This window comes from Rhinolophus sinicus, chromosome 1, assembly GCF_057876585.1.
Source record: "Rhinolophus sinicus isolate RSI-liver-muscle chromosome 1, RSI-T2T, whole genome shotgun sequence".
NCBI lineage: Eukaryota > Metazoa > Chordata > Mammalia > Chiroptera > Rhinolophidae > Rhinolophus > Rhinolophus sinicus.
The window spans coordinates 170,398,316-170,412,358 of record NC_142501.1 but is presented as its reverse complement, the minus strand read 5'-3'; the positions used below and the strand labels follow the sequence as shown (position 1 = coordinate 170,412,358).

General features: G+C 38.5%; 2 protein-coding genes across 2 annotated transcripts in view; one reads left to right on the top strand and one right to left on the bottom strand.

Annotated features, from left to right (window-relative positions):
• Positions 1-376: 376 nt before the first annotated feature.
• TIGD2 (tigger transposable element derived 2) lies at positions 377-3,715 on the bottom strand. The gene is made up of 2 exons (XM_019741160.2): positions 3,368-3,715; positions 377-3,192 (listed from the first exon to the last, which is right to left on the bottom strand). The coding sequence occupies exon 2, from the start codon at positions 2,301-2,303 to the stop codon at positions 726-728; it is 1,578 nt and encodes a 525-aa protein (XP_019596719.2). The 5' UTR covers positions 2,304-3,192; positions 3,368-3,715; the 3' UTR covers positions 377-725.
• A 184-nt stretch (positions 3,716-3,899) lies between these two features.
• FAM13A (family with sequence similarity 13 member A) overlaps positions 3,900-14,043 on the top strand; it is a 284,523-nt gene continuing 274,379 nt past the window's right edge. The window contains exon 1 of the mRNA XM_019741111.3: positions 3,900-4,184. The gene's annotated coding sequence lies outside the window, so the exon portion shown is untranslated. The remainder of the gene's footprint in view (positions 4,185-14,043) is intronic.

Sequence of the window (14,043 nt, the reverse complement as noted above, 5' to 3'; positions counted from 1 at the left end):
GGTTTGGGAACTGAAATTTATTTTTCTGGAGCAAGTTTGGCATTCTTTCCACAACTATGAAGGAACTCTCCCTACTGCCAGATGGAATAAAAGTAAAGAGTAAGCCCTGGGGACATTTTAACCTATTTCTTCTTCCTTCATTATACTGAGAGATCTCCCATCTAAACTGCTGAGTGCCCAAATACTGTTGGTATAGAATGTCATACTTAAAGCTTTAGACTATTTTCCTGCAGTTCTCTGCTTTCACAGTGAAATACTTCAAGCATGATCGTTGCTGAGTACTAAAATTTTCACTAGGTTGGAAAATCATGGAAATGGACACTTATCCCCAACATAATTCAATTTGAAAACTGAAGTTCAGAGAAAGTCATAAAAATTCAATTTAAGTAAGATTTATTGATTGCCCATAGTGTGCATGGTCCTCTATTAGACACAATGAAACTGAGGCATAAAACAGGTGCAAGATCCCGGCCATAAGTACCTTACGATCTAATTAGTATAATACAGATTAGAAACAGAAGATAGACAAGTTACATGTCAATGCTTATGTATAGAATCGACATTAAAGAGCGGTAATTGAAGTAATCCAAAATGGCATCTAATCCTAAAATCATTTATAAAATATATTTGGCCTTGAAATCCATAGCACTTCAAGCAAGATAATTAAGTTGCACTGAAGATAAAGTCACAAAGATGCAAATACACTGACACCCTTAAGAGCACTATCAATGATTTTTGTTATTTTGGATCTTCTGTTTTCTTCTTATTATCGTTCGAAGCCTCCGTAACACCAGTTTATCAGACAGAAGCATGTCATCTTGTTGTTCTAGATAATCCAGTAAATTTTCTGTCCATTCAAGTGCAGCTTTATGGCTAATGTGCTTCTCTGAATTCAGTTCTGTCTTTCTAGTCTTACTGGAAGGCTTTTGCTCAGCAGGCCTGGACTGGTCCTCAGCACCCTCATTGTCAGTTACCACCTGACAGCTGGAGTCATTACTCCGTGAGTCAAACCACTGATCAATATTCTCAATGTCAACGTGTTCACAGTCTTCTGTATTCTGTAAAACCGTTGCTAAGTTAGCTGCTAAAATGGCTCCTTCATCAATGTTCATACCTGAATTCTCTTCATTGCCAGGGAAGAGTTTTTTCCATGCTTTTGTTATGGTACTTGATTTTACCATGTTCCAAGCTCTTGATACTTCATAAATTGCATCCAATACTGTCAAGTTCTTCCAAAACATTTTTGGGTCAATTCCTTCATCCATGTATTTCTGGAGAAGTCCTGCTCGGTAATATCTTTTTACCGTGGCTAGAACTCCCTGGCTCATAGGTTGAATTAGACTTGTGACATTTGGTGGCAGATATTTCACGATTATTCTGCCATCATCTGAACTCAACAACTCTTCATCTGGATGTGCTGGGGGGAAATCCAAAAGAAGCACTGCTTTTTCTAGAAGCCCCTTGGACTTCAAATGCTTCTGTACCTGTGGCACAAAGTATTTTTCAAACCACTGTCTGAAAACAGAATGTTCTATCCATGCACTTTTTTGACTGAAGTAAGTGACAGGAAGGTTTGAAAGGTCAGCTCCTTTGAATGCACGGGGTTTTTTTGCTTTTCCCACAACACAAAGATTAAGTTTGTGTAAACCTGTGGCATTTGCACAACACATAATAATGATTCTCTCTCTGCTTGACCTAAAACCGGAAGTACTTTGCTCAGTTTCAAGAGCTAATGTCCTTGATGGTAGACATTTCCAGAACAATCCAGTTTGATCAGCACCATAAATTTGCTCTGGTTGTAGATTCTCTCTCTCAACAAATTCCTGAAAGTTACCACAAAATTCACTGGCAGCAGTTTCATCTCCTTTTAATTTTGTTCCTTTACCAGCAGACTTTGGAATACCATGGCGCTGCTTAAAACGAGTTAGCCAGCCAGACGATGCATTAAAATCACCTTCCATCCCCAAAGCATCAAAAAAGAACTTAGCTTGTTTTGCACAAATCGTTCCAGACACTGGAATCCCATTTGTTTTCTGTTGGTTAAACCACTCTATCATAACTCTATCCAGTTCCTCGTATGTTGATGACTTCATAGATTTACGTTTGGATACCCCACTTGTAGGATCTGAACTGTTTGCATAGTTTATTATCCTTTCTTTGTTCTTTTTAATATCACGAACCGTGGACTCACCAATCCCATACACCACAGAAAGTTTTTTGAAAGAGATGCCTTCCTCAAGTTTCTTAATAATGTCAAGCTTGTCCTTAATTGTCAACACCACACGCTTACGTTTCCCCAACATTTTAATGTCTAATGTTTCAGGTGATGACTAGAACAAGATATTTAACAACTTAGATTTGAACACAGTAAGACCAGAAATGGAGTTCTAAAATCCCTCTCCCATCCCCATAGGACCTAGATGGATAATGTGCTGGCCAATTGCCAGGCAAGGCCTATGTGACTCTTCACTTTGCTGTTTTAAAACTTACAAAGCTCCTTCAACAAGGACTAGCTCCAATTAACCCTAACTTATTTCTTCCTCCTGATTTAGTTTCTTTTCATGAACTACAATCTCAATGGAAACTGCAACCAATACTGTACCAGCAATGTCTCTAAAACAGTCTTATTGCATATTTAATTCTTCTTGCCATCATTACAGGTGAAGTTCTTGGCTTTGGAAAATGTGATGGGGAATAAATAATTTAAGAGAAGACTTGCAAATGTGACATATCGGAAAATATAATGGGAAAACTCATCCCTTAACTATTCTTTTTCAGGCAGTGTATTGTATAAAATGCTGCCTTTTCCAGGCAAGGACTGCTACAGGTTACACAAGTGAGTGGTTATGGAAATCATAAGCAAGCAAAGTAAGGTAGGCTGTACAGAAGTGAATGGTGCAAATAAGGTGAAAGGGGACACGCAGAAAACTTTGTACTCTAACGACACAAACTTATACTTAATGTATTTAGCAAGTGGAAAAGAAAAAGGGTAGAAAAGAGGTGGTGTCACATGATTAAATAAAACATCAAAAAATTCCAATGGTAGAAATCAGAACTCATGGTAGAGGGTATGGGGAAGGTTCAGTAATGATGATGATACAATAATCCTGGTAAAGGATGATCCTCGATGGGCCAACAGAAGTACTGTAGTTCCTGAGGGGGGGCTGTATAGGCACTCGGAGCCTCCGAAACCTAAAGAAAAATACCAAAAACATTTTTTTTTCAATATCAGGGTCTGTGGCATTACCCACATCTTTCCTGAAACTATGTTGAGAAAATTAACGCCTCCTATAAATGTGATGGCTAAGTACGACAAATAATGTTTTTAGGCATTATCTGGAGTGACAGCGGGACCTGCATTGCCTACCTCCTGAAATTAAGAGGTCAGAGAGAAGCAGTGTAAGCGAGGGCCTCTCCCTGCAGGGCGAGCTCCGGAGCGCGGGACGTCTTTGCTCACGCGGAGGGAGCCCGGATTCCTCCGTGGCCGCTGGCGACAAGGGTGTCACCGCCGCAGCCAGCCATCAAGCAAGCAGCTGTTTGGCCCAGGGGACGCCAGTCCGCGAACCGAGGGCATGCTCTCCGCCTGCCTGCGAAGGGGCCAGATCGCCCTGAGAGCAAATGGAGTCTCTGGAGGGAGGCTGACACTGGTGGCGCGGCAGCAGCGAGGAGCAAGCGTCGCCGGCGGAGCCGGAAGGCGGGGGATTAGGGTGCACGCGCGCGCCCCCGCAAGAACGTTATGTCGGCGAGGGGGCGGGGCCTGCTCTGGCGAGCGCGCGCGGCCCGGGGGCGGAGTCTCTGGCGAGCGGGCGGGAGGGGAGGGGAAGGGAGGAGAGGGGCGGGGCCGGCCGCTGCTGCGACTCCAGGTGCAGCGTGGGTTTAGTTAATGGCCCGCCTGCTCCAGCCGCCGGACTGCTTCACGGACCAGCAGGGGACGGTACAAGCTCACCGAGTCTTGGCCCTCCCAGGATCTGCGGGCGAGGCTTATTCTACGCTCAGGGAGAATAAAAATCGCACCCCCTGAGGGTTTGCGAAAAAGCTGCGCATCCTCAGATGCGGAGAGCGGCATGCAAATGGATAGGGAGAGCGCACGTGGAGCGTGTTTACAAATAGCGGCCCTGGTGCCTGCGCCTCTCAGCGCCCGCCCGCCCGGAAGGAACGAGCCAGAGCAAGGATCTTGAGCTACGGTAGGAGGGAGTGGATGCGGCTGTTGGCCGAGGGCAGGGAGGCTGGCTCCTCGTGGGTACAGGGTTCTGGAGAGGAACTGGGGCTTACACTCTGGACCACCCACCGGAGCAATTCCTGGGTGTCTGGGGCGCAGCGGGGAGCGGTCCAGCTGGGTATGAGTCTCCACTCTCTGGGGAGATTGCTCGCAGGTGGAAGTCACAGTCTCTGTAGAAGCCGACGCAGTGCAAAACCGACTACACCTGGTAGACGCGTAAGCCTGTGGGAGGCTCCCTGCCACCCCTTTACTACCCCAGCTTCTCAGTAGTAATAAGGGAATTGCAGTTTGACGAAGACTCCCTTGATTTGTTTCAAACGGAGATACCATAGGTTTCTATTTTGGCATTCTAAATGGAACGAATGCCGGCACCTGTACACTAATAACCGCTGTGATGAACCGTGCCTTTACCCTCCTCCTGGATCCAGTTGCCTGCTGGGTCCTATGAGCCTTCCTGGGAGAAGGGAGCGGCTGCACCTTGCTTGGTCCTGCAGCACCTGTTTACCGAGGAACTGCGTTTAGCCTTTTCTTGCTCTCTTTTTTGTATAATACCTTGCAAAATGGAAAAGTTTCAGTTAAGTTTCTCTAGTATCTGAACATGAATGTCTAACCTTTTTCATTAACACAATGTAGCATAATAATTCATCATGTATTTGCCAAGGCCATAGTGTTGCTAGAATGTTTCAAAAGGGAACTGGCCTCAGCATTCATACTGCAGAAAAGATGCTGATTCTAAGCCTTCTATTTAACTCCCCCGCCAAACTGTTCCATTGCCTTCCTCAAAATCAGAACATTCCCCGATTAGGCACAATGGAAAATCTTTGGTCGTCTAGTTATGCTGTGAAGTTATATGTGGTTTTGACAGATTCCTGCTTTTCCTGAAGATAGGTCTTCCCCTTACCTCCTCCTCCCCATATGTACCAGTTTCTGCAGTTTTGGTTGACTATTTTACATAAAATACAACTTCATGCTAGTTTTGTTTCACTTTTAAAAGTTTGCCTCTTTCCCCTGATATTTGTAAGAAGCATTAAAACACTTGTATCTGATATGATCCTTTACTATAAGGGGAAAAAGCTGACATTTACTGCCTGCCAAGTAATTAACCAGATGTTAGCAGCCTTGGCTTTTCCCCTACTCTTCCAGCCTACTGGGTCACTCTGTCCTATTTATTTTACTTAAATAAAACAAACCCTGCTTCTTATCTCCCTCTCCCAATATCTCTGGAGTTTAATTTTCTTCCAGATATCACTTGCATTGTTTCTCTGTTTCTGCTTGCTAGTGTCTTATCTCTTATAGCTGTTCCCTTTTCATCACCTTGTGTAAATTCAAATCTGGAACACAGCCTGCATTCCTTAATCTCCTCGAAACACCGCTTCACACAAGGCAGTTGTATTTACCAGACGTTTAATAAGACTTTACTCAAGACAGCTGTCTTTACACAAGATAGTTTTATCTAACAATCGTTTTTTTTCTTTTTTGATGGAGGAGAGGTTGCAATTGTGGCAGATTTATATTAGAATACAAGAGCGGAGGGACCTTAGAATAGAACTTTGGGCATCCTTGTTTTATTAAGAGTCTGGTTGGCCACAGGGCACTTCTTGTCAGTCCTTTGATTGGGCCACAGCCTCACTCCATCTTACTATACCATCTTCTCCTTTCTCTCCCCACCATTTTTCTGTATCAGGATCCCTTTTGTCTTTCCCTTTTAGCTCCTTGTAAAATCTGAAGATTCTTTTTCACTTTATTATTCAGAGCAGTTTTGTATTCTTTATCTTCCAACTGTCCCTTACCACTCCCTGTGGTTTATTGTCTAATCAAAAGACATTCCACTCCTTGAGAAATTCTACCACCATCATTTTTTTTCTTTGTTAAGTCTAATGCTATGCATTTATTTATTTTTATTAGTTTCAGGTGTAACCCACCAGTATGTCTTTCCTTCTCTGTATATACAATTGCTCCTTGTAATAATGCTTATGACAGTACTATGAGGTAGATGTTAATTCTATTTTATGTACAAGAAAACAAAGGTTAAAAAAGTACATGAATTATAAAATGTAGGTGGCAAAGTGAGATTTGAGCCGGGTCTATCCGACTTTAAAGCACTGTCACAATCGGTTTGTAACGCAAAGACATGAAAAGGAAAAAAAAAAAAATGTTATTTCTGCACAACTAAAATTGCCACTTATAAAATGGAATTTTGACATTAACTTACCAACAAAGGCATTCTAGGAGTGAGAAAGCACATTAAGTTTGCAACAGTATTTATCAGACTTAGCATCTGCTTCATTGAATTGTGGGTTTTCTGAAAACTACTCCCAGTCAACTGAAAGTAGCTTATGTTTCTCCCCATTACAATCTCTGAATTCCCTTTCTGCTGAGATAATATCAATAGAAATACATTATGTGGCCTCACTTTCAGTAGTAATCTTTATGCACCATAGTTTTGTAATGGAATAGGACAATTCTTGGTAAATTCTTAATTTTAAAGGAATTGCTTTTCTTTTTTTTTTTTTTGCTTTTTGGATTCCATTTATTTGAAAATCAAGTTTTCACAACAACCATTTACTGTCACCTACTTTAAGGGATGTAAAATATTGAGGGGCGTTTTCCAACTGAAATGTAATTTATTTTTCTTTGGGGATGTGTGTGTGTGTGTGTGTGTGTGTGTGTGTTTTAGAGCAATCAGGGTGTGAAATGGTTGTCATCGGTAAAATGAATGCTTGTTCTTTAAAGTCTGTTAGCCGTAAAATTATTTTGCTTTGTATTGTGCATTAAAACCCAAATTATTCATTTTTAATTTTAAAAAATTTCTTTTAAAATGGTTAAAGTTAGGAACAGTTTTTCACTTGAAAATTTATGGACACAAGTGAAAGATCAGATTACTTATTGGAAAATCCCATATCTTTTTTCAACAGTTAATATGATAGGGAAGATAGTGATTTCTTATACTCTTGAGTCATATAGATGCCCAGTAGGGGACTTTTACATTTATTTTGTTTCTGTGTTTCGTTGATGTCTGGTGGTTGGTTTTTAATTGACTGGCAGCATATGCAAAGATAAAAGAATGAGTTCCTAAGAGAGTAGAAAATATTTAATAGGGTCATAAAAATGAAAATTACTGTTGGAAATGTTTAAGGAAAAGTTAGACTCAGTTCCTGGAAAACAAGTGGATAAAAATAGAAGAAATCAAATTTTGGTGGTAGAAGAGGGTAAAGGGGTCATATATATGGTGATGGAAGGAGAACTGACTCTGGGTAGTGAGCACACAATATGATATATAGATGATGTATTATAGAATTGTACACTTGAAATCTATGTAATTTTATTAACCGTTGTTACCTGAATAAATTTAATTTAAAAAAAAAAAATTGAAGAAACCAGGGAATTGCTGATTGGTGTCAGCAATATGGGTGGGAAACTTGAGTGAAATTTATGTACCTACCTTACCTTTCCAAACCTGCCCAGTTTCCAACTATTCTCTAAAGGAACCCTCAGGTCCATAGTTTGGTTGACTCAAATTTCCTGAGACCTCACTGTGCATCAGAACACTCACTCTCCCAGTCCCCAGCACGTGCAGCTTCAAGCTTTTCCTTTAGCTTGGAAAGTTCTCTCCTTTCTCTGTTAATCTGTAGATCCTTCAAGTTATAGTTTTTCCCAAAAGCTGCATTTCTCAAGGTTACTCTTTAGACTTTATGGGTCAGAATCACCTTGGGTCCAACATATAGATTTGGGGGTGCACTCCAGGGATGGAGCCCAGGAATCTATATTTTTCAGTAAGTGTCCCAAGAGAGTCTTGTATGCTAAAGTTTGAAAACCTTTGTGTCTTGACCACTATTTTGAATATAAGATTCCTCTCTCATAATGTACTCTTTTGGGAGGGAATTTTTCTTCTTACACCTACACCCTTCTTAAATTATATACAGTCTTTGTAGGAAAATATTAAATGCAGAAAGAAAAAGGAAGATAATACCAACATTCAGAGATAATTACTCTTAGTATTTTGGTGCATATCCACTCTTTCTGTATCAATATCATTTTATATGTATGTATATACATATAAAATGAGAACGTGAAGTCATAATATACATAATTTTATTCAGGCTCTTCTTTACAACATATTATAAATGTTTTATGATATCGTTGATTAGCATCTGCCAAATACTACTAGGAACACACCTGTTGCCCAGATTGGGCTTACTATGAGGTGTGATCAAACAATACAGTGAATGTTTAAATTTAAAAAAAGTATTACAGTAAAAAACACATTGCCCTAATCACACTCAAAATACTCCCCCTTTTTTCAAACACACTTATCCCATCGTTGTTGCCACTTTCTGAAACAGTTCTGGAAGTCCTCTTTCATAAGTGTCTTTAGTTGTACTGTTGTGGCTAGCTCAATGTCCTGAATAATTTTGATTTTGGGGAAGAGCCAGAAATCATATGGTGCCAGGTCCGGTGAATAAGGTGGATAAAGACACACCGTAATGTTTTTATTTGACAGAAATTGATGTACCAGAAGCGATGTTTGACACAGAGCATTGTCATGATGGGGGATGATTTACAACACACTTTAAAACACACCTTCTCTCAACCGTAGCTCACACCCAACTGACTGCACCAAACAAGTTGAAACTTATCACACACTGTTACTAAGGTTCGAGGCGCCACTTCCTGTATTGAAGATCCCTGTCTTTGCGTTGGATGGCAGTCTACAGCAGCATTTACCATACTTTGTGATCACAGCGGGAAAGGCTCCATGTCACATATCACTTCTCTGGTACAGCAATTTCTTCCAAATAAAAACACTATGGTGTGCCCTTATCCACCTTTTTCACCAGATCTGGCACCATGTGGTTTCTGGCTCTTCCCCAAAGTCAAAATGACCATGAAAGGTAAACATTTTGAATCAATTCAGGACATCGAAGCATCCACGACAGCACAACTAAAGACACTCCTGAAAGAGGACTTCCAGAACTGCTTCAAAAAGTGGCAAGACCGATGGGATAAGTGTATTAAAAGCGACGGGGAGTATTTTGAGGGGATTAATGGTAATGTGTCTTTTACTGTGATAATGTTTTTTTTTGTTTTTTTTAATTTAAACATTCACTGTATTTTTTTTTATCACACCTCATATCTGTGGTTGTAATTATAAGGGGATACACAAAACCACCTCAGGATTGTGTATTGAAAATTTTCACTTTGTCCGAAACAGATGCACATTTTCTTTCTTTGCTTTAATCCTAATTGCAACATATCACATGTACCGTTTTTGCAGATTTTTAGCCCAATTATAGGTATCTGAAGGGAATGAATGGTAAAAATATAAAAATGGAAGTATGATGCAAAAGATAGTCTTCAAATAATCATACTTTTGGAAATATGTTTGAAATATATTTTAGTTTATTATCTTTGTTGTCCTTTATTAGATTTAACAACCACAAAAATTGGAGAGAGGCGTTTAACTCTGCCTTTTCTTCTCTTGTATTTATTGTATCTCTCAAGCTAAATCCTCACATCTCAATTCTGAAAGGTGGTAGAGGTTATAACTATCTCTCTTTCCTTGGATTTGCATAGTTTTCCCTCTTCTGCGTTGAGATAAATAGGTATAAGTGTAGATTTCCCCCCCATACCCCTTTCCTCTTTATACTTAAGTTTGTGGTATTCACAAATTTCTGTTTTTCCCCTCTCCCTTGTCTTCTACACTGTGTTGTTTTCCATTGGGGATGTAATAGTGGAACTAGCCAACAATTTGGAAAGCCCCTATCAACAGTGTGCTGAAATTGATGTACAATTACATGATTGCTTGATGAGGAGAAATTGATGGGATTATTAAATCCATCATTTTGAAGCTGACTGGACCTTTAAAGATTTCTCTCTTCAACTGGTAGTTTGTTTCTAATATTAAAAAGAAACAGGTTGGTTTATTTAACACTTTGTAAGCGGGCATTTTCCCGCCAAATTGCGTCGTAACGCGGGGTTTTTTTTGACATTTTCTCGCCAAAATTAGACTTTCCGTAAAATATTCATAGCTTTAGATCTATTTGATATTTTTCTATGAAACTTTCAGTGTTTTAGTTTATTTACTTTGCAAAATTTTTGTCGGTTCCAACTAGAGGCGATATGACGAGTTTACTCGTTTCCCGCAAAAAATGTGTTTTAACAGCAGTATCTATTACTACAACACAGACACTAATTTTATGCTGACCATGTTTGTTTCTAAGTTTTTTATTTCTTTTTACCAATAGGTGATTTTAGTTAATTTATTACCGCTACAGTCACAGAAGAGAGTTTTTAGTTTTGTTTTGTTTTTCTTATCTATCTTTCATGTGTAGTATTGGGACTCTAACTTCCTTTTTTCCTTCCATTTTTTTATTTATTATTTATTTATTTTTTACTTTTTTGAGATGGATTCCCTCCCTTTTGCATAGTTTGAGACTCTGATGTAAATGACTAGGAAATTGATTTATCTCAGGCTAATTGCTTAACTACTAGGAGTTTTGTATGCCGCAGTGAAGGGCTACAAATTGTTATATATAAAATAGAAATTTAGCAGCAATTCATGACTAAATAATAAACTATTGCAGGTATCTTAATGTGAGATGTTATTACAGTGCCACATGAATGCACAAGAATCCTATAGCAATACCCCCTCCATCTTTCCTAACAGTCCATGATAGCCGAGCATATTATAACTATATGAGGTGTAAGGCTTTTAGGATTATGAGTCACATCCATTTTAAAAAAATCTGGATTGGAACATAGTGTCTGCAACAGTACATGGCACATGGTATTCTCTTAATAAATATTTGAGTATTAAATGAATAAATAAGTGAAGTCTTGAGCTTCTTTTCTGTTTTACATCTTTCCAGCTGTGCGGTTTGGCAAGGAATTTGATTTCTCTGAGTTTCAAATGTTTTTTTTCAGTATAAATAAGAATAATGGCATTTATATCCTATCTTTTTTAAAATATTCGTTGAATTAGTTAATATAGGTATAAGTGCTTAATAATTAATATTTCTAAAAATAAACTCTTGAGTTACCTCTTCTGCTATAATATTTTTTTAAGTTGGAATATTGATTTACTATTTATACCTTGTAATTGGCAGTGATGTTCATACTATTTTATTACCCTTATAGCCTGCTTCCAATTTGAAATGAAATGTCTATACAAATGTCTAACCACTATGCTGTACACCTGAAATTAATATAAAATAATATTGAATGTCAACTGTAATTGAAAAATTTAAAAAGGGGGGAAAAGTGAAAGGGAATAAGAGGTTCAGATTTCCAGGTATAAAGCAAATAAGTCATCGGGACGTAACATACAGCATGGGGAATATAGTCAATAACATTGTGATAGCATGGTACAGTGTCAGATGGTTGCTGGACTTAGCGTGGTGATCACTTCTGTAGATATATAAATATTGAATAACTAGGGTGTACACCTGAAACTGATATAATGTATGTTAGCTCTACTTTTTTAATAAAAATCTTTTTAAAAAATCAAAAGTAATTGCTTCAAGAATTTCAACTTAACCTTTACTCAGAAGTAAGATTAGAAAAAAAAGTCAGTGGAATCTTCCTGGTAATAAGAGGTTGAAAATGAAGGACTAAGATATTAAAGACTACAAATATCTTCCAATGAGCACTGTTTCCAATGAGCTTTTGTTTTAATAGTTTCTCTTTATATTTCTTTCTTTCTGTCACTTTTATTGAGATATAGCATTGACATATAACATTGTATAAGTTTAAGGTGTACAACATAATGATTGGATATGTATATACTGTGGAGTACTATTTATAGTTAGTCTAGTTAACATCCATCAACTCACATAGTTAGAAATTCTTTTTGTGGTAAGAACTTTTAAGATCTATCTTAGTAGCTTTCAAATATATAATACAGTATTAACTGTAGTTTATGCTGTACATTATATTCCCCAGGACTTATTTATCTTATAACTGGAAGTTTGTACCTTCTGACCACCTTCACCTGTTTCCCCTACCCTATGTTTATTATTCCGACTTTTTTTTCAGATCTCTGAACTTTCTCTGGAATCTCTTAGAAAGCATATCCATGCTCACACTGTTCAATTCTTTTTCTGAGAACACTCATGCAATCCCCATTTCTTGTCCTAACTTTTAAATGAGTCTCAAAGTGCTTCCAGGAGCAACCTAAGGTTTATAACTACACATTTAAAACATTTATTATACAAATATTTATTTTATGAAGCCTACGAAGAAATAGAATAAGATATTGCCCTGTCCCTCAAGAAGTTTCCAATCTAGAAAGATAGGTTTGCAAACAATAACAATGCCATGTCTAAATGTTATACTAGTGGTTTACATGAGGCGTATGTACACACAAGGGAGCAGCGTTGATCAGGAGTGCTGGTGACATAGGTGCTGCACGTATGTGTTTGAGTTCCCCAAATAGAAAAAAGGAGACAATGACATTTCTGGTAAATACAAGATCATGAACAAAAGTTCTGAAGTGGGAAAATGTATGCCTTATTTAATTTGTGGAACATCAACGTATTAGTTTTCTATAGCTGCTGTAACAAAACTTAGTGATTTAAAACAGTATAATGGGGCGGCTGGAGGGCTCAGTTGGTTAGAGCACGAGCTCTGGACAACGGGGTTGCTGGTTCATTTCCCACCTGGGATGGTGGGCTGTGCCCCCTGCAACTAAAGATTGAAAACGGCGACTGGACTTGGAGCTGAGCTGCACCCTCTACAACTAGATTGAAGGACAACGACTTGGAACTGATGGGCCCTGGAGAAACATACTGTTCCCCAATATTCCCCAATAAAATTTATTTAAAAACAAAACAAACCCAGCATAATGTCATTTTCTTACTGTTATGGAATTCAGAAGTCTGAAATCAGTTTTCCTGGGCTAAAAATCAAGGTTCTTCTTGATATTCTAGGGGAGGCCTTGCCTTTCCCAGCTTCTGGAGGATGCCTTTATTCCTTGGCTTGTGGCCTCTTCTTCCATCTTTAATCCAGCAGCCTGTGTCTTCCAGTTTCTCACATTCCTCTAACTCTGACTCTTCTGCCTCCTTCTTATAAGGATCCATGTGATTACATTGGATCCAGATAATCCAGGATAATCTTCCCATTTTAAGATCCTTAATTTAATCACATCTGCAAATTCCATTTTGCCATGCAAGGTAAAATATTTATAAGTTCTGGGGATTAGGATGTGGACAATTTCGGGTGGCCATTATCCAGCCTATCATGAGGACAGTGGCTGGAATTTAAGGTATATAATGGAGAGAAGACTAGTGTGGAATTTGATTTTGAAAAACCTTGAAGCCATGCTAAGGAGTTTGGAATATAGTTTATGGATTAGCATTTTTTATTCTTAGAAAGGTTAAAAATACTAAGATGGATGCTAACTTCAGTGTGCATACACTGAGAATTCACATACAAGTACATGGATGATCATAGATACCGCAAAACCCATCTATGGAGCCAATAGACCTAAAGAGAAAGAGAATAATCAGGAAAGTAACATAATCAAATCTGTTTCAGAAATGTAGTGACGTAGTTGTGCCAAAGGAATTCTGATGAGGTACCGTATTTAAAAAATTTTTTTAATTAAGAAAAAAATGGTTGTGGAAATAGAGAGGAAATTGATCTGAAAAACTTTTCAGAGATAGAATAAATAGGCTGTGGTGATTTTTTTTTAGGGAGGGATTAAAGAAGCCAGAGGAGGCTGTAGCAACCTTCAATATGCTAATGAAAATGATTCTAATGTACATTCCCTACTGAAAGTTGCCCCTACTCTGTGACTGATTTCTAGAGTCTGCACACAACCAAGT